Source organism: Silurus aristotelis, assembly GCF_946808225.1.
Source record: "Silurus aristotelis genome assembly, chromosome: 9".
NCBI lineage: Eukaryota > Metazoa > Chordata > Actinopteri > Siluriformes > Siluridae > Silurus > Silurus aristotelis.
Genome location: NC_139582.1, coordinates 7,472,192 through 7,496,771, shown reverse-complemented (window position 1 = coordinate 7,496,771; position 24,580 = coordinate 7,472,192). Strand labels below are relative to the sequence as shown.

The window sequence follows — 24,580 nt, the reverse complement described above, 5'->3', positions numbered from 1 at the left end:
TTCAGTTTACCAAACCTGAGCACAAAATGTTTTAACCCAGCTCTCTGGAATACAGTGCATTAAATTAAGTCTCTAAAGGATTCTAGCAAATTTAAAGCAAGCAATGAAAATAGCTTAATATATACATCAGTGATATACAGTATATTAATCTGAAATTGAAGGATTTTGAATTAACAGAATGTTAATTTAAATTAGAGAATTCAATTGTGAGTGTAACATTTTTTTATTTATAACTTACCTTTATAAATGATATCAACAAATTAATCAGTACAATATTATTTTACTTACAATAATAATAAAACATATTATCCTGTTAGATCAGAAGTAATCTAAAAGCAATCTGAATAATTCTGAAGCAATTTCAAAAGTAACTCATCAGTTCTCTAAATGACATCTGTAATTATCAGCAGATGAAATTTATTAATTTATCTTTCATGATTTTTCTTTTTGGGATGAATAAATTATGTGCCTATTTCTTTATATATTTACTAATATAACAACAAATTATGCTGTTTACAATTACAATTATGTTCTCGGGCCCAGTCATTATACTTACTGGATCTCCTTTTGAGATAATGCTTGTTAATAAGTTTTGTTTGAGTATCTGTGAGGTCTGCGTTGTGCACAATGAGAAGCATTGCCACCTCACCTTGGAATTCATCCTGGTTCTCTGCTTTCTTCCCACCTCCCCAAAGCATGTTGACTGGTGTATATAAGATACTCTATATCAGTGGTCCCCACCCTGGAATAAGTTGTACATATATTTACATATTTATCTTTATAACTATTTGCACAATATTTTCTTTTTTTACTTCTTGTAGATGTTAAACTGCACTCCATTGCTGTGCATATGTCCTATTTACTAACAATAAAGATCCATCCTATCCCATTGTATTCCTGCCTCATACACAATGTTCCTGTGATAGACATCAGATGCAGGGATGGAATCCTGATCCTGTCCAGGATAAATGATTAAACGCAGGTTCTACCTGGCCTGAAAAAAGTTTCATAGCCTGTTGTACTATAAAGATACACTTTTATATGGTATTGTGAGTATACGCAGTTACTTTAATACACAGTGAGAGTGGAAGCATTTTTTTTTTTCTCAGTAGACATGACCTACAATTATGATTCAGCACAGCTGGAAAAACAGTTCTGTAGACACATGCTAATGATGGATCCAGATGTTTGGTGTCCCTTATGCCTACAAGGCTTTTGTATCCAATAGGGTTTCCACCCTGGAGCCGGAAATACCCTCATAATTTCTAAGCCACGCCCATTTTGTAGTCTTACATAGATTTTCCGGTTTGTCGGACGTGACTTCCGGTCGGTGAGACGTGGCTTGGGGTAGGATAATCAACAAAACAGTTAGCTCAGACTCCCACACTCCTTCCTCACTTCTAAGCTTTGACTCAACCGTGCTGGATGGCAGGGGCAAGCCGGAGCAAGCGTTTCAGCAATCTCAGCAGGGTAAGAGAAGGAAAAACATCACTGAAATATCGATGCGTGTTTCTGAAAGAAGCATTTTTATAGACTTATTACCCTAAAGAGTGTTGGAGTCCATTACATTTAAATTTATTTTAAAAATAAAATCAACCTCCCCATTGTTTTGAACGCTACCAAACTAATGTGTAGATCTGCTCATTTTATGTCGCCTGCAGGGATTTAATGTCTCCCAAAACATTTCAGTCTTTAAACTATAGCTGTAGTTTGGCACTAATCCTGAAACTGTGCAGCAGTGCTTTTTTTTTGTGTAGCTTATGTTGCATCTAAAGTTAGTATGAAGTCATGGTTGAATCACATTTCATGATTTAAACATTGACTAAACATTGATCTCCCTGACTTCATATTCAATCATTGCTCCATCCACTGCTCTGCACAGGACCGCTTTATCCCAACACTTTTATATTCAAATAAGTATTTTCGTTGTTTGTAAAAATTTTTTTTAATTTGTAACATAATTAGGTTATAAGTAATTAATATTGATGTCTTTTCATTTGAAACGGACCCCAGAAATGTTCAGCCATGTGCAGGCCAAAGTTAATCAATCTAAACTTCGTGTAGTCCTGGGATGAAGTGCGCATGCTCACATTGTAAACACCCCACCACTAGATTACGTTATGGCGCTTTTTTCCATTGCTTGGATTGTTATATTGTGTTTAGGCTTTCAGATATGGTAACAATGAAAAAATCATATTTTGAAAAAATAGCCACTATGCACAATATAAAAACATGGGGAAAAGGTTTCGGTGCATTTAGTGTCTCTGCACTAGGTGTTTGCCAACCATTTTTTTTTTCATTTTTTTTTTTCAATCGGATCAGATTCTGATCCTTTTCTGATTTCATCACTGTTCAAAATTTTGCCAACTTGTAATGCAGACATCAAAGGTTCAGTGGAGGCATTACATTTTCCCGTGTCTCATGTACATTTGTGTCCTGTTACACAATTTAACAAATTTACCATGTAAATTATGCTAGTGGATCAGTTTTTCCTAATGCAAATAACCATTTGGCTTTTCAAGCTAATTTTGTCTCTTACAACAACACCTATTATCATTATATCATGAATTTTAATTGGGTGGCCAGTCATTTATGATTGCAAATTTGCTCATTTGTGCATTAGAAGAGTTTTTGAAGATTAATAAAGGCATGCATGTTTTCATTTGAATTTCAAACATTTCTTGTTGAATCCATTTTTAACCCCAACTAACCCCCCTTTTTTCTGTTATATCAATTTTTGTGTGTGAAGATTCATTTCTGCATTGCAGCACCCTGCATGTTGATCAGGAGCACTCTGGAGAAGTCTGGCCTCATGAGCACCAGTCCTGGGAGGCCCATTTGGGCTGTTGCTGCTCTTCTGGTTGGTGCCGCCTTGCTGGCCGCCACCTCTACGTCTTCTTCCAGTGGGAAGAAAGTGGCTCAGACAGCACTGGCTCATGCGACAGCGGCTGCTACGGGTCCAGGTTCCTGGTGTGCTGAGGAGATGCTCGGCTTCCACAGCCTCACCAAGCTGTTGTCCAGAGAGGGTGCAGATGTTTGGTTTTGCTCCCTTGTGGGCTCCATTGCTGTGGGGCTGAGTGGAATCTTCCCACTTTTGGTGATCCCTATTGAGGCAGGTGCAGCACTGAAAACTGAGGGTAAGAAACACCTGCTTATTGTTCTCTCTTCCAGTGAGGGAATTTTCAGATCTTTAACTTTGAAAATAAAATGATCTAGAATATTGTGTGTTCAAGAATGACTCAAAGTTGCAACTATTGCAACCTTAAGAAGAGGATTAAGGTGTACACTGAAGCATGAACCTGTCAGATAAACTAGTATGAGAAACAAGTGTTTATATGAACACTTTTTATTAATAGTTATGCATGATATGAATGGTCTGGTTTTTGTTTTCCCTCTGTGCAGTGTGTAATTTACTCATGTCCTCCAAAAATGCTTTTAAAAGCTGGAAACTATTTCTCAGTAAAAAAAATGTCATTGTGCTAGAGGTCAGTGGTTTACACTGGATTTCTATGTAGGCCATTTCGAACATACTTTTGGCTCTGAAAAAAATTTTCTGAAGAAAATGTAGCTTGCCAGATTTTGACCAGTGATATTTTATTATTTGATAATCTTGATTCTACATGTTAGGCAATTGTAAGAAACACAAAGTAATGAGTTTCTTTGTGTGCCTTACAGTATATTGTTTGTGTGTAACCCTTTTTTTTATTTACATTTTTTTTTTATATATAAACCTGTGAAAGACTTTTGTTATTGTAGAATAATGTCATTCTGTCAGTTCATATTAGTTGACTGTTAGTACAGAGTTATCTTGTGATGTTTCCAGATGCAGCTATAGATGATAATCCTCTCAGCGAAAGCTGAACTCATTCGGAAAATATTTCGAGCAGAGCCCTTCAGCAGTTCCTTCTGCACCTGTCAAGACTTGTTGTGTCCAATTGTGCAAGAAGTACTTAAGAAATGCTCAAGAAATCAAAAAGCAATCCCTGCAAAAGCACCCTCATTGCTCAGTTGCTTTTTAAAGTTATAGTTGCTTTTAATTAGAGGTGTATAAATATACTTTTCCAGTCTGGTCCCAGGAGGAAATGATATGAGTCAAGTGGAACATCTGAGTTTGACCTGTACAAGCAGAACACAGTGGGTAGGAGTTTGGTTAAAGCCCTATTAATTATTGTGCATTGGGTGTGCCCTGTGCTGCAGGTGATGAAAGCTGGCCCATGCTTTAAATAACAGATTTGGCCTCGTAATTCTTTTGCACAAAAAAAGCAATTGGAATAATGTGATATTTGTTGTCGCTACATACGGCATACTATTAGGATAACGATCCCCTCGTTTTCATTTGCTGTCAAAAGTAATGCAATCTCTCTTATTTATTTGAGCAGCTATAAGAGAGTAGATAAACTAGCATTTCAGTTTATTAGGAACACTTGTCTAGTCAGCAGATCACATGGCAGCTGCACAATGCAAAAAGTTATGTAGATACAGGCCAGAGGTTTAGTTAATGTTCAAGTCAACCTTCAAGCTATTGTATTTTAAATGTGGCATGGATGTTGGCACCATATGGGCAACTGAAAGTACTGAAATCAAACACTCTTTACTACTGTGGTGAGCAGAAAAGCCTCTCTAAAGGCTATCGCAAATAGAGGCTCAGCTGTCACTCACTTAATGTTTACATTTCTGTGTAATCTGTTGTGTGTGGAATTCTTGATCAGCAGTTTCTTAAATGCTCAAACCAGCCCAACTGAAACCAGCAACCATTCCATGGTTAAAGTAACAGAGATCCCCTGCCTGTATCTGCATGATTTTAAGCTGTGATTGAACTAGGGCTGCAAAGAATCATTATTTTAATTATCAGTTAATTAGACGATTATTTTAATTATTGATTAATCAGATGATTTACATTTTATTTTGTTTTGCTTATTATATTTTTTATATAAAACTAATTTATGGTATTTATGTATTTAGTTGTACTTAAAAAAAAAAAAAAAAAAAAAAAGCATTGAGTTTAACTGTCTTTAATTGAGACATTTAAAAGCTTATAATGGCTGTGTTGAGGAGTGCAGGGAGGATTTCTCCTTTTGAACAAATTCTCTCATGCTTGTTTGTTTTTGTAAAAAAAAGGGAAAAAAGTGTGTAAATCAACATGTTGTATTTTGCAGATGGCAAGTTGACAACCATGTTTAAAAACCTATAAAAAAATATAATACGACATTGTTTTGTAAATAAAAACAGATATTTTAATTTGTGTAGCTATAAGCATCTGGAATATATAATCAATTAAATTGTAATTGATTGTAATGAATTGATATATGCATAAATTAAAAATACAAACATTAAAAAAAACAAGCATTTAAACGTATTTAAGTCGCAGAAAATCACATTTAAATACAGAGAAGTTGCTATTGTAGTAGACAAAATGCTATAAAAAGAGAATGGAACGGAGAAACACAGCAAGCTCGCAGGCTTAATATATATATATATAAAAAAAAAAAAAGTAAAAATAATAATTGGTGTACAAATGAATAAGAATTTGCTGAAAACCAAAACAGTGACAGAAAATGTCATCTTTTACTGCTGCTGTTATTTGCTGCTGAATTACATTTGGTTTGCACTGGTTTAATTGAATCCATCACTATGTCGGAACAGATCCAGTGTGACAGTCCCGAAGTTACAGTTTGCACAATAGTATAGTTAACACTTATTTAAACTATACCATTTTCACATTATGAGGATTGTACAGTTTTTACCGTACGTGCTGATGTTTCGCCTTCATCCGTGACATCAGTGTGTTTTCTTGTAACGTGCTCGTGAGTGACTGTGGTACTTCCATACCACACAAGATCCGCTTTGTATAACTTCCAGGTACGGTTTTATTTGCGTTTTAGTTGCGTTTAATATAAAATGCTTCCACGCCTTGGATGGTTGACCCTGTACTGTCCACCATTTTCCCAAGTGGCTATGTTATCTTACCTCACGCTAAACCGAAATTTGAGCCCAACTAAACGAAAACAGCATCCGTTGACAACGAATTTCTTTATCGATTAGTTGTTGCAGCCATAGTTAGAACGTTTAGACATTGTGATTGATTGGTTAGATAAATGTGCAGTTGTTAATAAAGTAGATGGTATATATATTTTGTGTTAAAGTTTGACCAATGACAGTCTGTTATTCTCTGCACTAATGTAGCCTTTCTATCGCACCACATTTTTATTGACCCAGATCATGGCATTTAAAATAATCCGCAGAACTGCATGTTAAAAGTTTGTCCGGAAAGGTCTTAAAAGCTCTGGAATGTTTTTTTTTACGAGAACATGGCGTAATCCTTAAAAGCTACTGGATAAGGCCCGATATTTCCAAAATAATATTTTTAACTGACATTATAGAAATGGACAAAGGTTTGCATCCCCTATGGTTTTAGAATGGCAATATTTGTTTTCTTTTTTTTTTTTTTTTTGCCTGTATAAGGAAACACAGTTGAAAATACACAAGTACAATTCTTTTTGTCAAGCTGTTTGGTTTGTAAGCCTCTATATTATGTTTAAAACTGTTAATAGGATAGTCAGGTTGTCTTGCGACACACACACACACACACATGTTACATTGACAATAAACTAAATAAAATTATAAACTATATCATTAGTTTCATTTTGTTTTGGGAAAGACACTTCATAATCCTGTCAGGATCAAATTCTTAAGAGCATAATGACATGTTCATTGTAATCCTGCTTGTTTTGATGGCTAGTTTTGCTCTGTTATGACTAGGGTTATGTTGCTCAAGCTTTGTAATGTTGCTGTTTAAAAATGTATGTGTTAAGCCAGAGGTTAATACTAACACTGACTCATTTTCTTCTTGCAGCCGGTTGCCAGAACCTAAAGAAGCTGCTGAGTTTTGCAATAGGAGGTCTCCTTGGTGACATCTTCCTCCACCTCCTCCCTGAAGCCTGGGCAAACACACCAAGCAGTAGTAAATAAATGTTCTCCTTTTTTCTATTGTTTATGACCCTGGTCACTTCGATTAAATTTTTTATTTTTTTTGTTTGTTTTTTGTTTTTTGTTTCCTTTGCATTCATTGTGATGTCCTGCTTTTTCTTCACCCAGACATGGTATTGAAATACATCTATTCATCCATTTGTTCTTTTTATCTTTCATTCACCTGAATGCCTTTTGTTATGCCTTTTTCTAAAAGAGTTATTCATGAAGGGGCTATTATTATAACCATGGAAGCACAATACTCTGATCGGACAGGTGTTTTTTCAGGCTTTTCAGACAGTTCAGGAACACGCTTTTCAAATGGGTAGATGTATCTTACTGATTCCCAAGAGGAAATTGGGTGCTTTTCCAGCAATGGTACCATGTAGCACCAGGTATAACAGGCATTATATAGTAACAATTAACACTGTTAAAGACACCTCAGTAATTACCGTAATTTCCGGACTATTAAGCGCACCCAAATATATGACGCACCCACTGAATTTTACAAAGATTTTTATTTTGAACATAAATAAGCCACACCTGTCTATAAGACTACACTGAAACTAATACACTTTACACAGACTTTAACGAAAGACAGTGTCTGTTACACGGCTTGTATCTAAACAGTAGCCCACCAAGAAAGTCATTGTTCACTGTCTTCCTCCTTTCTTTCACAACTATTTCTCTCGGGAGTTTTTCTTTTGGCATCGTCGTGCGTTTAAAAATCACCATCAGTGAAGCTTTTCTCCCGATGCCGTGCAGCTCAGAACACAGGTGAAGTGCGTTTTGTTCCCTGGCCGGTTGTTTTCATCGTGACGAATGATTCGTCTTTCCTGTAGACAGTCCGAGTGAGCGGCAGGTCAAACGTCAGAGGAACATCATCCATATTTATGATGTGGTGCGGCCCGATTCAGTGGGAGCGCATCTGATTTAAAATAAAGAGTTTCATTGGTTCACCTGAACCCGTTCGGGAATTTCATTGGTCTAATATTATGGGGTTCAGGTTTTTAGCTTGAAGCTTTTGAAACCGGAAAAATCCATAAATTTGCCGCTTTGTTGTTTAAGCCGCGGGGTTCAAAGCGTGGGAAAAAAGTAGCGGCTTATAGTCCGGAAAATACCGTAGGTCTAAAAATATACTGTCATATAATAAGGGGCAAAGGTCCCCTGGTGGTCTAGTGGTTAAGATGCAGCGCTCTCACCGCTGCGACCCGGGTTCGATTCCCGGTCAGGGAACCATCCCCAGCCACTCTCAGTGCCGGTCCCAAGCCCGGATAAATTGGGGAGGGTTGCGTTAGGAAGGGCATCCAGCGTAAAACATATGCCAAATCAAACGTGCGGAGGATCCGCTGTGGCGACCCCTTACGGGAGAAGCCGAACGAAAGTATAATAAGGGGCAAAAAAAGGTGCAGATGGACAAGATGAGAACAAGAACAAAATGGGTGTTTTGTGGTGAACATCTATAAAATGTTTATTCTCCTCAACATATTTAGTATAAATTTCTTTGGTTTGTGTCCTTGGTCATTGAGTTGGTCCATGCTCTATTGTGTTAGTTGCTCTATTGTAAAAATTGTATCATGGTATTAGCCTCACCTTCCAGCTGCACATGTATCTTAATACCTTATTTGTTTTTCTTTGGGTTGACTAGATCGGAGTGTGCAATTCTACCGTAACCAAGGCTTATGGGTGGTTACGGGACTGTTGTCCTTCCTGCTGCTGGAGAAGATGTTTCCAGATGAGGACGGCGCTTCTGATAGTGCCTCAGACAGCAGTGCAGCAAACCATGAAAACATTGTAAGTCTTCTATGTGCAATACACATTATTTAACAGAGCTGCTGAATTCTGATTGGTCAGGTGTTGATGTCTACAGCAGACTCAACTCATTGACTCATGTACAGGTTTGAAATGATTATCTTTCATTATTTTTTTCAGTATAATGTTTTTTTTTTTCTTTGTGTCTTCTCCAATGAGAAGTTTAACAATTATGGAAGGAGTCTCCATTGTCACTGTTTTTTTCAGTAATTTTTATTTGAAGTGTGAACATCTGGTTTCTTTACAAGCTTATTTTTTTAATCATTGCTTTGATAGAGAAACAGATGATATTGTTTTAACTTCTATAATGTAAATGATAATTTGAATATAACCTTCATTACTTTAATTAATAATTAATGTTAAATGCATTTATAAGTGTTATTGATGATCTTTATTTAATAAACTCATTTTTAAATAATTATTAAAAAAATATGGTTAAAACTAGAGGTCAGCCTATTCATATTCATATTTTGCAGATTAATCGGCACTAAGAGCCGATTGCGGGAACTATCGCCAAAAATCCATACTGATTGTTTTTCCGAGTTGTGTCAATTGCTGGAGTGGCTGAGAATGTCTGCGGTTATTACAACAGCGGCCTCTAGAGGCGAATCACTGATGCCACGGGAGACTAAGAACGGAGAGCACTATATTATATTTATTAATTGTATAATTAATTTGAGGTCTTTATTTAAATTTTTTTGTGGTTTAAAAATGAGAATCAAATGACCCAGAGTTTGTTGGTGATTTATTTTAGTGATGTTGCACCAGCACCCCATGAAATTATGATTTTTCCAATCTTTTTTTTTATTTTATATATATATATATATATATACACACACACACACACACACACACACACACACACACACACACACACACACAGTGGAACCCAGTTATGTCGATGTCCTAGGGGGTCGCCAAAAAGCCTCGAGGTAACCGATGATCGAGATAAACGAAAATCAATATGGCGGCAATATATTAACGTGCTTGAAATTTCTTTATGTACATGATGTGCGTTAATAATTGAGAATGTGCATGCACGTGTTTTTGGAGTTTTTTTTTTTTTACACAACAGCGTTGCCGCGATTTGTTTAATGAAGGCATGCTATAAAAATACATACAGTACATGTTTGTTAACTGTCAGGAATCCACCTGCCACGCCCCCTTCGGCGTGTCAGGTGCTTTCTCGGCCGCTTTCTCTGAAGCTCCCGGCTTCAATCGCGCACATATGGTGCTCGTTTAGCATCATCACCAGCTCCTATTTAAACTTCCACACTCTCACTGTCCGTTATTGTTGGTTCACGGCGGTCGTTGTTATCGCGCATGCGTATCCCGGGAGCAAGGCCCTTAACCCTCTATGCTCCGGGGGTCCCTTATGAGGGAAATATCAAGGTCCGTGACGTCGGAGTGACGTGGGGCCGCCTTCCCGTGGGCTCACCACCTGCAGGAGGGACCGTAAGGGACGGTGCTGTGAGGATTGGGCAGCAGTCGAAGGCGGGGGCCTGCTTAGACTGCTGCCCCCGCGACCCGAACTACGGATAAGCAGGAGAAGATGGATGGATGTGTGTGTGTGTGTATGTATGTATGTATATATATATATATATATTAGTTGTATGTACAGTGCATTCGGAAAGTATTCAATTCACTTCACTTTTTCCACATTTTATGTTACAGCCCTATTCCAAAATTGATTAAATTCATTATTATTATAATTATTTTTTTTCAAAATTCTACAAACAATACCCCATAATGACAACGTAAAAGAAGAGTGCACCTTTTTTCTTTTTTTGGGTCAGATTCTCCCATTCTTCTTTGCAGAACCTCTCGAGCTCCATTAGGATGGATGGGGAGCGTCAGTGCCCAGCCATTTTCAGATCTCGCCAGAGATGTTCAATCGGGTAATCAGGAAAATAAAGTAATCCATTTTTAAAAAAGGCTTTAATATGAGATGTAGATAAAGTGAGCGCTTTCCAGATGCACTGTATATCATTGCTTTTCTGCCCTGCCTGATTTTGTTGTTTAGTCTTATTTTTAATCTATGCTTATACCGGCATCGTCTCATTGGAGTTTTGGTTTTGTGCAACATATTTCTGAACCTCACGATGGCACCATATCAGTAAAGACCAATGCTTAGTGTCTATAAACATTTTCACTGTGTTCACAGGACTGCTTTAGTAGGAGCATATGTTAAAGCAATGTGTGGCATATTCACTTCAGTGGGTCTTGTGCTGAAAAGGAGTTCCATGTTTTTTTAGGAATATTGAATAATGGGTGAATAATTTACCATTGAGAAAATTCAGTCTGAGGATTTGCATCTTTCGTTCTGAATGTGATTTCTTTATTAAAATTGATGCTTATCCTTCGCTCCTCATTCCTTAGTTGTCATCCTAGTTTAGATTTTTTATGCCATGTCTGTCTAACCAGATGTAACGCACAGCCTTTTTCCCCCAAGTGTCTGGAAACCTAGACAAAACGAATTCCAGACGTCCTTGTTTATATTTTTGCATGTTGTTTACTTTCTTTTCCAGAACAGACAGATTACATATTATATTTATTCTATATACTATAAGGGACTATTTCTACTTTGCACTCTTTTCCCTTTATCATTATAAAATGGTCATTGCTCAACCAGTCTATTTCTAGTTAAGTTTTGAGACCCCAAAAATAATGCCACTCGATGACTTTATAAGTAATGGTTTGCACAGTCATTCTCTTGTTCTCTGACATGTAAAGTATTTGATTTGAGAATCCTGACTGAACTGGAAGTTGATTTTAGTTTGCATTGGATATTACAATTGAAAATTGCACCTTTGGGACAGCCTGGGAATTACTGACATAACCGGCATCCACATACGCTGTAGCCTTCGTGTAAATAGGCCTAAAAGTCCACTGTTTGCGTTAGAGGTGCTGACTGGCTCTAGTTTTAGTTTTATAATAACAAAACATAAGCCTCAAATATTTCGTAACTTAATTTTGGTGTGAATAAAACACAAACTGCAGATGCTGTTCTGTAAAAGCACCTTCTAAGTAAAAAAAAAGTCATGCTTGCGAAACTGTTGTGAAATAGACTCTGAAGTATCAGGATAAATATCCTCTAAATATCTCTGCAAACCCATGCATAAACACTATGCACATGTATACACAATTATACAGAGAAATAATTGCATTTTGTTTTCAATACTGCTGTCTGAATGCCATGAAGACACTAAAGCAATTTGTGTTAACCTTTCCATTCCTCTGATGTCACTTGGATTGAAACCTGAAAAAAGAAGGCAGGTTGTGCTGGATAATTAACCCAACAAGTGATTATTTGAAGTATTTGTGTTGTATTCCCATGTCTCAATGTGTATATCGGTTTATGTATAATTTTCATATCTAGACAAATGTCCATTGTGTTTAGAGGTTCTTGAGAGTCCTTTTTTAGTGGTTTACTTTCATGGCATTGCATCAGTCCCAGGTCAATACCTACCCTGTTTTCTAGCTCCTACAGCGCAGTGAAGAAAATGAATACTGGAAGACTCATCTTTTTTATGCTCCACACGGTCTCATAGTTCTAAAGACGATTAGACTGGATTATTTACTTCCTTTCCAAGCAGCCACGAATTAGTGTTATGCTCCCATGCTCTGTAATATTTGTTCCTAAATGCTAATGCTTTGCTTCACTCCCTCTTTAAATTAAATACCTTTTTTCCTTCTTTTTGGCTGCATTTTTATGTTGGATTTGCATCGATCGTCAGGGCAGAATGAGGATGCAAGGCTTTATCACATGCAGGAAGAAAAATGGTTTCAGAATTTCGCTGAAACTGTAGTTTGCTGGTTCCTCTGGCATAAGGGAATCCATATCTAGCATTCAATCTAGCATTCATTTCTTTGTTACTTTTGCTTTTGCTGTTTGAGAAGTGGAGGTCATGTGGTGCTGTGTGCCCAGGCAAGACCAGCGAGATAGATTGACAACCAAGGCTGTGAAGCTGGTTATAAATAGAGTCCAACAGGATGCAGCTGCAGCCAGTGCTGTACCCAGCAGCCGCAAGCACGTCTGAAGTCAGTAGAGCAGCTCAGCCACCACAGGCAAGAGAGCGCAAAACCCCTCCATAGAGGAAACATCTAATTTTGCCATTCCGCTGAGTCAAAAAATCCAATGGCCCCTGAAATTCTCAGACCAAGCACGTCAGTGTTTACAGGCAAACCTCAGTTGCTTGGTTTGAGACTGACTCATTCAGACTTATAACTTCTTTTTTTTTTTTTTATGGGGGTGGGAAATAAAAAACAGTTCATGGCATCAACCTTCAGGGGAAGCTTCTTCCAATTAACCTTGTAATGCTAAAACGGCACTTTGGAATTTAAACTTTTTTTTTTTTTTTTTCCTTCATGCAAAAACTAGTAGTCTGTTAATTTTCCCAAAGAACTTTAGGAACGAGTGATGGAAAATCACAGATTTCAGTAGTGTATAATCTCACACAGAGGGAAGCAGATGTTATTTTGGCTAATAAAAAGCTTTAAATGTGAAAAAAAAAAACCTTCCTTTGCTTCTCATGGTTTAAAATCTCAGCAACTCTGCCAGGACTGTCTCACTTCTTTACAGTTGTGAGAAAGTTTGTAAAGACTTCAGGAAGATCTGGATTTGTGTCATGCGTTTTTATGTGATTTTTATCCAACAGTTATTTAACATCTGCAGGGTTCTATGTTCTATGTTTTAAATCCAGGGGAACAAGATTGCTATAGTTTTGCTGCATAAACTGCCTATTTAATTTCCAACTAAATTCAGTAGTTGTGAATAGGAAAGGAAATAAGTCAACTTTAAAATCTGAGACTTAATTGTAATTTTGGATTGGGTTGCATTTAACCATTTGAGCTCAACAGACATTTTTACTAAATTCCATGTGATTTCTCAGCAGTGTCTTTCTTTTCCTTCTCCACTTTTATAGACCTCTTCTGCAGATCACAAGTGTGACTGTTTTACTTCAGAAATAAACGGCATCTGCTCTAACAACAATTCCGACTCCAAGCCAACCACTGACATCGGCTCACAGCCTCGACAAGAGAAGATAAAGGTCAGCTGGGACATTTCTGAAGTGGTTTTAAGCATTTTCACACAAGATTTGTAGCAGACTAAAATGCACAAAAAAAATGCTTTTAAAAATTATTTACATTTTGTGTCCACTAATTAATGGAGGTTTTATTTATTGCTATACATTAAATGCAAATGTAAAAAAAAAAAAAAAGTTATCTGCTAATAAATGTGCACATGATTTCATTATTTAATTTTATTTTCTCCAGACGAGTGGCTATCTGAACCTTCTGGCCAACTGCATTGACAACTTCACCCACGGCCTGGCAGTAGCAGGAAGCTTCCTAGTCAGCAGGAAGGTAGGAGAGCTGAGAGATTAGTGTCACGCTGAAGCTCATTTGGCCTCATTATTACCTACTGTGAGCCGATTTAACACATTAGGTCCACTGTAATTAATAAGCTGTCTTCCAGTTTTTTGTCAAGATTCCACTAATGCTAATTCTGGCTACATTCTAAACCATTTAAATGTCATTAATATTGATTTGCATGTTACAGCACTTATTGCATCTTGACATGCTTGATTATATGGACAATAAATTAGATGCTATATTTCACAAACAGGACCATGGACGTTTGGCGTTCCAAAACTGATAGATTTGATAGATTGAGAATTAACAGGAAGTCATATGTGATTTAATCTGTGACTCATCACATAGTGACTGAGCACTTCCCTTGTTTCCCAGTTTAACTTGGCCACTTCCATACGGCCCATGTCTTTTCTGGCTGACTGCCAGTTTGGAAGTGCAAAAGGCCAGATCCTGCTTCTTCCAAAAAACATGAAGCCTCACTGCTCAATCTGCATTCTTTTGAACAGTTTTCCACATGTCTAGTTACTTATCCTGCTAAGAGCTACATTCTCTTCTACACGCAAATAGAAGTCTAAGAAATGGATTCTATATTTGGTAATGCATTGTGTGGATAAAGATTAGAGCATAGGAGATTACGATAATAGGGTGCTGTGCACTTCGTGTCGGTTGTGTAGTATTAATAGGATAGCTGCATGTAGGAAAGGGCCAGGTGGATAACCATAAGGCTCACAGCTTGTCTGCTGTGGGAGTATGAGTGTGTGACATCCAGTTTATTTCCTCTCTAATACACAATCTTATTTTGTGTACTGAATAGGCAAAAGTGATCTTAATGAAAATGTATAGGTTTATATTTTCAGTTTTAGGGTTTTGAGTTGATGTGGTCATCTCCAGAACTTTATGATTAAGAAGAAACATTCTTTATTATTTAATGATGATAAGAAGAATAGGAATGGTTATTGCAACCAAAGAGATTTATAATCTCGTTTGTGTGTAATTATTTTGATAATTGGTTAATCGGACGATTTATTATTCGATTAATTGAATTAAAAATAATAATAATTAGATAAGTTGATTTGCTAATTATAACTATATAGAACAATAATTCAGGGTATTTATATATAATAGTTGTGTATAAAACATTGAAAACAATCATTTGAACGTAGTAAAGCTGCAGTAAATGACGCTTGAAAAGAGAAGTTATTGTTGTAGCAGACAAATGCTATAAGAGAGAATGGAACGGAGAAACACAGCAAGCTTACAGGCTTGATTTAAAAAAAAATAAAAAAAAATAAAAAAAATGTAAGAAAAGGAAATTGGTGTACAAATGCAAAAGCATAAGCTAAAAACCACAACAGTGACTAAAACTGTCACGTCAGAACAGATCCAGTGCGACTGTCCCGAATTGAGCAAACAGATTACATAATAACACTTCATTAAACTACATCATTTTCACATGATGGGGATTATACAGTTTTTGCTTATCTTGCTGATGTTTCGCCTTCATCCTACATCCAAAAGTGTCTTATTTTTTTCTTGATGCCGGTTGATCGCCATTTTCAAGTGGCCGTGTTATCTTGCTGTCACGCTAAACCGAAACTTTAGCAGCCCAACTAATCGATAACGGCATTTGTTGACAACGAAATTCATTATCGATTATTATTGCTGAAATGTGTGTCATGATCGCTTTAAAACCAGGCTTTTGCTAAAAACAGTTTGAGGTTATGAGAACTGTACAGCATCCCGTGTGTGTGTGTGTGTGTGTGTGTGTGTGTGTGTGTGTGTGTGTGTGTGTGTGTGTGTGTGTGTGTGTGTGTGTGTGTGTGTGTGTGTGTGTGTGTGTGTGTGTGTATATATATACATTTAGAAAACAACTGATTGCACGTTTCATTCATATATATATATTTTTTTTATTATTCCGGGGTCGACCGCCGTTATACCGCTATACCTGTTATTTAGACTGCAGACTAACCAGTGGATGATGATTCAGTGCATGTCTCCATTCACGTATTTTACACCTGACTTTTTTTTTTTTTCCTGATAGGTTGGCTTTCTGACAACCTTTGCAATTTTGCTGCATGAGATCCCCCATGAGGTGAGTCACTCTCTTTATCTTTGATCTTAAGTGCACTTGAAATGCAGCGCCTGGTGCTCAGAGGTGTAGCAGCACCCACGCCATCATTCTTTGTTGGAGTACACTTCATTAAATAAATCAATAATAATTGAATGTTTATTCACTGGTCATTTGTTTAAAAATTGCAGACTAGCTTTTGAGGCAGAGACTTTATCGTGATGTCTGACAGACTATGTAAACGTAGTGTTGGTTTTAATACCTGAAGCTTTTTACCTGTGCGTAAAGGTGGGAGATTTTGCTATACTGCTACGTGCTGGGTTTGATCGCTGGAGTGCAGCACGCATGCAGTTATCCACGGCACTGGGTGGAGTTCTGGGGGCGTGTTTTGCTCTTTCTGCTCAATCGCAGCAAGGCGCAGGTGAGACACGACAATGTACATATAACACACACAAGAAAATAGTAAAGAAAGGAATGATGTTATCTGTGTAAAACTGCTTTGAGATGTCCAGTGTTAAGTGCTATACAAATAATTAATTTAATTGAATGTTGGCCAAATATCTCTTATAAGCCAAAATATTGCTACAAATGCTGCATTGGTTCACATGAATACGTTTATAAATTACAACCAATATTTTTCGATCTAGAAAAATACAACCAATCAATTTGGCAAAATGTTTCAATACTACTTATGTAAACAACTATGACTCTGTGCGTAATATAAAGCAGCTATGTTAGTGTTCATGAATAAATGAAACCGTCAGTGCTACATGGAACCAAGTGTCTTCGCACTGTAGGCATCAATTAATAATGACCTTTCTTTATCCTGCTAGCGTAAACGCTGACTAATTGCTCCCACCTGCAGGGGGAAAAAGCCTGCTTTTGAGACTTAATTGTTGTTTCCAATTGGCTCCCTTGACCTTACACGCCTCTTTATGTTGAGCTGTTAGAATTCTTCCGTCAGTATGCATCCAGACTCCATTATGTGATTGGCTCCGATTTAGGTTTTCTTAACAGTGGGGAAATTGCAGTGGTCTTATGTGTATTATTTATTTCTCCTCTACTCAAGAAAATGCCACAGCCTGGATCTTGCCCTTCAGCTCTGGTGGCTTTCTCTACATTGCATTGGTCAATGTGGTGCCTGATCTTCTACAGGAGACAAACTTCAGGTATTAAAATTATTTTAATTATGACTTTTTTTTTTCAGCTTTTTTTCCTTTTTTATATATGGAAAAAAAAATGTATATGCATCATGTAAATTGTTAAAAGATGTTTAAAAATGTTAGCCTGAAGATGATATAGGATCAGAGATGACCTGTATAATAACACCCTTTTGCTTTGATCTCCTCAGACATTCTTTACTACAGATCCTGTTGATCTTTTGTGGCGTCGGAGTCATGGCACTGCTTTCTGCCATAGCGGAATAGATACAGGGTGATGTTGCTCTCACTTAAAGACTATCTAAATGAAAGACTGCCATCTGCCAGGATGGAGAACTGATGGACAATACACTCCACTATTTAAGATAAAAAAAAAAAAAAAAAAAACAGGTTTGAGACTGACCCAAATGGGTGTTTGTACTATCAGGTTTGTGAGTGTTTGATATATTTACATTTTCTGTTTTTGTTTGTTTGTTGTTTCTTTTTGTCTTGGACCTATACACAAGCACTTTGAATTAGTAATGTAGCTGAGCGACAACAGCAAAAAGTATGGGAAGGTAGGGTACAAAAAGACCAAATTATTGGCTTGTTACAATGATTGGGGAAAAAAAGATATATATAATGAAGATATCAGTGGCTGATGGCTCATTGTATATAATAGAGTCAAATATTTAGCTAAACAATGCATGGCTTGTAGAATATGGGTGTTTTTCTTAACAGTATGGCCATAAAACTATGCATTTTAATTTTAAAAATAAGAGTATACTATATTTAGCTACAAAATGCCCAAACTGGTTGCTTGAGTACTTGGCAGACAGTTTAGATTTTTCTGCTGTCCTATCAATTCCTGGAAAAACATGCCTGAATTTAATGAGCGGCTTTGGGCATTCTTGTTAGGATGTATGGTTAAGCATCCAGCCCACACACTCACTTGGACTCCACAGGCATAATGTATTCATGAACTCCCCATAGACTGTCATAACACTAACAACCCCTCCCCCCCGTTTTATAAAACTTTAAGTTGTGCACATTTACGCATGATTCTTTAACTTTTATTCAGTGTTATTTTCACTTACTTTGTTTCAATTCACAACTTGGGTTTAACTCAAGATGCAACAATGCAAGTTTTATGTAGCTGCTTTGTGTTTTCACTTTAGTGCTGCATCACTGGTTTATGCCTTTCTTGTGGACTCTTGTGGCTTTTTTTTTTTTTTTTTTTTTTTTTGAGGTATTGACTGAAGCCAACAGCATAAATGAAGTTCATTGAATGAATCTTCAATGGGTTTAATCACATTACTCACAGACCTCGTGGCCTTCTTTAAGCTTCAAAGCATATTGTACAATTTTCCCAAATATGAAAAACAACAAAAATAAATCCCTGCACACTGTAAAACAGAATTAGTCGTTAGGTCAAAGTATGGTTGCATAAATGTATATATTTTTTAAAGAAATATATTTATTATATATGAATTGTCATGTTTGAGAAGGAACAAAGTTTTACTTCTGATGTTTTTAACACTCCCAACACTGTTATTGAAATAAAAGTTATGAAATGTCTGTAGTTTTGAGGGTTATTTTTTTATTTATTTGTTACTATACTTAGTGTTTGCACATTTGTCATCTAACATTTGTCTTCATATATGGTATTATTTTGAGTTACTACATAGATTTACTTGTGTTAATCTGGGATTGGGGTGGTGAGGAAGCCCCATTCATTTATCTATTTTCATGAACTGCTTTATGGCCAGGTCAGGGTCACAGGAGATCTGAGCCTACCCCAGTCACACTAGGTTTTTGGCAGGAAACACACTAAATGGGATGCCAGTATATTTCAGGGCACCATGCACAGATGCACACATTTCTACTTTGGGGCAATTCACAGAAACCAATCCACCAGTGTGTTTTGGGGGCTTGGATGAAGCTGAAAATCCCAGAAAAAAAAAATAATCCAGACATCAGAAAAATGTGGAAGGTGTGAGTCTGCAAAGTAAATACTGTAACAGTACAATACTGTTCTACTTTAGCGACAAAACCTGCTCTCCCTCTTTTCCTCTGTGTGGGACAGAATCAGTCAATGATTTCTCCTAGGTATGTGGTAATGTTCCATATTCTTCTCTCCCACTAGGCTGGATAGGTCTTTGCACTGTAGCTAGACTTACAATGTATTTAGCCACTACTGCTGATCAAGTACACCGCAAGGCCAAGGAATACAGGTTCCTACCACCATTTACGAAACACCTGAACATATGAATAACTCCTTGTCTAATGAACTTCTTTGCTATTCCAATTTAGTTCTTCGCCACTTTCCTAATTTTTCGCCATAGAACTTTCCTAATTTTTCGTTCTTCCCCTACTGAACAAATGGATTAGACATGGGTTTGGCTGTTGGGATGGTTTAGCTGGCTATCGCCATATATACAGTGGGTACGGAAAGTATTCAGACCCCCTTAAATTTTTCACTTTTTGTTATATTGCAGCCATTTGCTAAAATCATTTAAGTTCTTTTTTTTTTCCTCATGAATGTACACACAGCTCCCCATACTGACAGAAAAACACAGAATTGTTGACCTTTTTGCAGATTTATTAAAAAAGAAAAACTGAAATATCACATGGTCCTAAGTATTCAGACCCTTTGCTGTGACACTCATATATTTAACTCAGGTGCTCTCCATTTCTTCTGATCATCCTTAAAATGGTTCTACACCTTAATTTGAGTCCAGAAATTTTTGATTATACTGATTGGACTTAATTAGGAAAGCCACACACCTGTTTATATAAGACCTTACAAATCACAATGCATGTCAGAGCAAATGAGAATCATTAAGGTAAAAGGAACTGCCTGAAGAGCTCAGAGACAGAATTGTGGCAAGGCACAGATCTGGCCAAGGTTCCAAAAAAATTTTTGCTGCACTTAAGGTTTCTAAGAGCACAGTGGCCTCCATAATCCTCAAATGGAAGACGTTTGGGACGACCAGAACCATTCCTAGAGCTGGCCGACCGGCCAAACTGAGCTATCGGGGGAGAAGAGCCCAAAGATCACTGTGGCTGAGCTCCAGAGATGCAGTCGGGAGATGGGAGAAAGTTGTAGAAAGTCAACCATCACTGCAGCCCTTCACCAGTGGGGCTTTATAGCAGAGTGGCCCGACGGAAGCCTCTCCTCAGTGCAGGACACATGAAAACCCGCATGGAGTTCTCCAAGATGGTGAGAAATAAGATTCTCTGGTCTGATGAGACCAAGATAGATCTTTTTGGCCTTAATTCTGAACGGTATGTGTGGAGAAAACCAGGCACTGCTCATCACCTGTCCAGTACAGTCTCAACAATGAAGCATGGTGGTGGCAGCATCATGCTGTGGGGGTGTTTTTCAGCTGCAGGGACAGGACGACTGGTTGCAATAAAGGGAAAGATGAATGCGGCCAAGCACAGGGATATCCTGGACGAAAACCTTCTCCAGAGTGCTTTGGACCTCAGACTGGGCTGAAGGTTTACCTTCCAACAAGACAATGACCCTAAGCACACAGCTAAAATAACGATGGAGTGGCTTCACAACAACTCTGTGACTGTTCTTGAATGGCCCAGCCAGAGCAATGACTTAAACCCAATTGAGCATCTCTGGAGAGACCTAAAAATAGCTGTCCACCAACGTTTACCGTCCAACCTGACAGAACTGGAGAGGATCTGCAAGGAGGAATGGCAGAGGATCCCCAAATCCAGGTGTGAAAGACTTGTTGCATCTTTCCCAAAAAGACTCATGGCTGTATTAGATCAAAAGGGGGCTTCTACTAAATACTGAGCAATGGGTCTGAATACTTAGGACCATGTGATATTTTAGTTTTTCTTTTTTAATAAATCTGCAACAGTGTCAACAATTCTGTGTTTTTCTGTCAATATAGGGTGCTATGTGTACATTCATGAGGAAAAGAAATGAACTTAAATGATTTTAGCAAATGGCTGCAATATAACAAAGAGTGAAAAATTTAAGGGGGTCTAAATACTTTCCGTACCCACTGTACTTTGATTGAAGTATTCTGTTGCTTTTGTGGTCTCTGCATTTGTGCCTTTCCATTCTTTGTAATAAGGATAATCCTGCATGTTTTCCTGATCCCTTGAAACCTAAAGCTTATTATGCTGATTATTTTTAAAGAATGCTATTCTTTCAGAATAAAAGTGGGCAATCTTGGGTAATATTCCAAAACACATTTGGTTATTCTATACCACTTGCGTATTGCCAGTATGACCTTCTGGACTTCTACTCTGAGGCAATCTTAACCAATTTAACCTCTGAGAACGTTTGTGGTAAAAAGATTTAATAATTTTTCAAATTGTATTTGTTTTATTTCCATTACATATTTAAAAAAAAAAAGTTTTAAAGTATTGGCAAAAAGTATAAATAAACAAATGTTACAAAATATAAATTGGAAAAGAAAGATAACCAGAGACCAGAAAATATTTAAAACATAGTGAGTAGTACATATAATGAACATCTGACCACCTGACAATTGTATGTATTTGTTGGACATGCAGATTTTGTCCTTTGTGCTTGGTATTAAATAAACTCCATGCTTCGAGGTAGGGGGTTTTTTTTTGTTTTGTTTTCCTTTTTTTTTTAGGGCAGATTTTTCTTGTGGGACTGTGGGGGACTTGTGATCTTACAGCTCAGAGAGCAATATTACATTTGAAGAACAACACCGGTTTGAGGTTCAGGTGTACACAAAATTTTTGTCAATTTGCAAATCACAAAGATCTCTCAAGTTGTATAACAAATTTGATTGCATTCTTCATGACTCTGAAGCTGTGAAGCTGGGTATAATACAACAATTTATTTTACATTTATAGCAGTTGGTGATTATGCAGTGTTATTAACAAACACTTCTTCTTCTCTACCAAAAAAACCAAGCAAGTAAACCCAACTGGAATAAACCCCTATAAGATATTACCTGTTAGAGCAGATTAACAGCTCCAAGAATCTTGCCTGTGTCTGTACACCTTGGCCTCACATGCTCACACACTACCAGCTTGCAGTAATGATTGCTGCATAGGTGAGGTGCTATGGCATTTCTCTCCTTGCACAGCCTGGATCTGAACTGTCATATGGGAAGCGAGAGGGTGGTATTGATTGTGCGCTCACACTTGTCCAATTTCGACACAGTCTGTTTGGCATAGAGATGGTTGCCATAACGACTCCCCGGCTGGTTGCCTTCTTTTGTCAGCTGCCCAGAAGTGACTTGCTGCGTTTAGAGGAAACTGCCTGTAACTTATAAAGATGGGCTGCAGTCTAACAAAGCAGCCTAATTGCAGTCATTCAGACCCGGCAGCAGAGTTAACTGCAATCGTCGTTGTCCAAAATGATCGGTTTCTTTCCACGTTATCATCTCCCACATTGATCATTCTACACTGCCTGCTATCTGCTAGTGGTCTTTATATGAAATGTATCCTCTGTTCATCGCAATGCTTTTATTTTATATTTGCGTTGTGGTTAATATTAATTTTTGATCTAGGTGTAAGTTTTCTTTTTGATTTTAAGTTTTCTATTTGGATTTGCACCAAAATTTCAAGCAAATAAAAAAATAAAATAAAAGTTGGTATGACTGTATTTCATTCAATATTATGTAAAAATGTAAAACGAAAGACAGTCAAGGCAGGAACCTGTGAATTGTTTTATAATTAGAAGACTTGGGGACAATTATGTATAAAATGAGACGATATAACAACAACATGTAAATAGGAAATGCTTGGGACTTTGTTTCAGAGAACAAATATAAGTAATGAATAAAACTTTTTTATTCTTTATTATTATTATTTTTCCTCTTATATCACAGGAATTGCCAGCAATTACTTATTAGAAATTATAGGATTTAAAAAATGTATATATCAATGTATATAAAATGTATATATCAAATTATCTTCAGTGTTTCAGACTGTTCATTACATTGCACATAAAAATGTTAGTTACTTTTAACTTTTATCTCTTTAATTTAATAATATAAATAAATAAAAACCTGCAGCTTGTCATGTAGAACATATGCCATACAAACCCTGTGAAATGTTTTGCATAAATGTGATTTCCAATGCAGCCTGAACAAATGGCAGATCTGCAAAAAAAACCCCAAAAAAACATCTTTTGACCTATTATATTTGAAAATTCATGAGAGCTGTGGTATAAAATGATATAAATTAGCTACAATGATCTGGGTCAAAATATGACTCATAATGATTTATGTGAAGGATCATAAGTACAGTCACTGTTTTTTCTTTTTTATTAGGAGCTAATAAGCACCAACAGAGGTCTGAGACTCTTAGTGGTTTGCAGAGTGAAACAGTGCGAGGGAGGGTCTATTAGATGACTGACAGATGACCATGTACTGCACATGCACAAGGCTGTATTGTAAATAAAAATCAACTATTGCACCTATAACTAGATTTGAAAGTTTAAAAAATGTTAGAGCGATCACCTCAAAATACACAAAGGCACAATAACAAGGATATTACTAAGATGAAAGATGGCTTCCTATTGCTGAATGAGACAAAAAAGAAAAGAGGATAATTAAATCATTAAATTTACACATCAAGAATAAGCTGTGGATATAAAACAGACAATAGAAAATAAGTCGACTGAAAGTGAGGAGCAAAAGAGGTGCACGGTTACAAATGTGAACATATCATGTCGTTTGTCTTGTTCTGAGACATTGTTCTAAATTCGGGTCTATATGGACCATGTAATATTTTAGTGCAAGACAATCAGGACTTTCTGGGACTAGAAAAATGTAATATGTTACAGATAAAGATAAAGATAAAGATAAAACATGTCATAGATGGGCTGTCAGGAGCATATTTTTCTACTAGTTGAATGAAATATCCCTGAACAGTTACATTATTTCCCTTATGTCAATGTCAGTGCCCTGTGAAAGGAAGACGAAATAATAGCTTTTTGTGTGTCTTTTTGTGTTCATGTTGATGTGTGTCTATAGGTGACACTTTAAAGTGTAGAATGTGATATAAAAGAAGAAAAATGCTTTTAGAAAAAAGAAATAAAAATACATTTTGAGTTATCCCAACCCTACTTTCTGTTTCCTCATTCCAACCCAAGAGAGTATCACATTTAGGAAATGTAACTTCAATGCTAAAAGCATATACAGAACATTAAGACAGATAAAAAAAAAATAAAGCTAAATCCAGAAACTTTTCTTTTCCTATGGTG

General features: G+C 36.9%; 1 protein-coding gene across 2 annotated transcripts; it reads left to right on the top strand.

The window, feature by feature from the left end:
* Positions 1 to 1,290: 1,290 nt before the first annotated feature.
* On the top strand, positions 1,291 to 18,939 carry slc39a13 (solute carrier family 39 member 13). Of its 2 annotated transcripts, none has more exons than XM_083550041.1 (10): positions 1,291 to 1,470; positions 2,769 to 3,137; positions 6,854 to 6,961; positions 8,615 to 8,760; positions 13,704 to 13,829; positions 14,056 to 14,145; positions 16,196 to 16,246; positions 16,511 to 16,643; positions 17,292 to 17,391; positions 17,574 to 18,939. In XM_083550041.1, exons 2-10 carry the CDS (start codon positions 2,777 to 2,779, stop codon positions 17,647 to 17,649), a joined length of 1,191 nt encoding a protein of 396 aa, XP_083406167.1. In that variant the 5' UTR covers positions 1,291 to 1,470; positions 2,769 to 2,776; the 3' UTR covers positions 17,650 to 18,939. The 2 variants fall into 2 exon arrangements, with proteins under 2 accessions (XP_083406167.1, XP_083406166.1); XM_083550040.1 differs by having other exon boundaries at positions 1,305 to 1,470; positions 2,750 to 3,137.
* Positions 18,940 to 24,580: the final 5,641 nt, after the last annotated feature.

What these genes read in the sequence shown, in the direction of transcription:
- slc39a13 (XM_083550040.1), top strand. Translation starts at nt 1,426, where the DNA reads ATGGCAGGGGCAAGCCGGAGCAAGCGTTTCAGCAATCTCAGCAGG. An exon ending in GTTTCAGCAATCTCAGCAGG is followed by an intron (nt 1,471 to 2,749) that starts GTAAGAGAAGGA and finishes TTGTGTGTGAAG; the next exon opens with ATTCATTTCTGCATTGCAGC. An exon ending in TCAATCGCAGCAAGGCGCAG is followed by an intron (nt 16,644 to 17,291) that starts GTGAGACACGAC and finishes CCTCTACTCAAG; the next exon opens with AAAATGCCACAGCCTGGATC.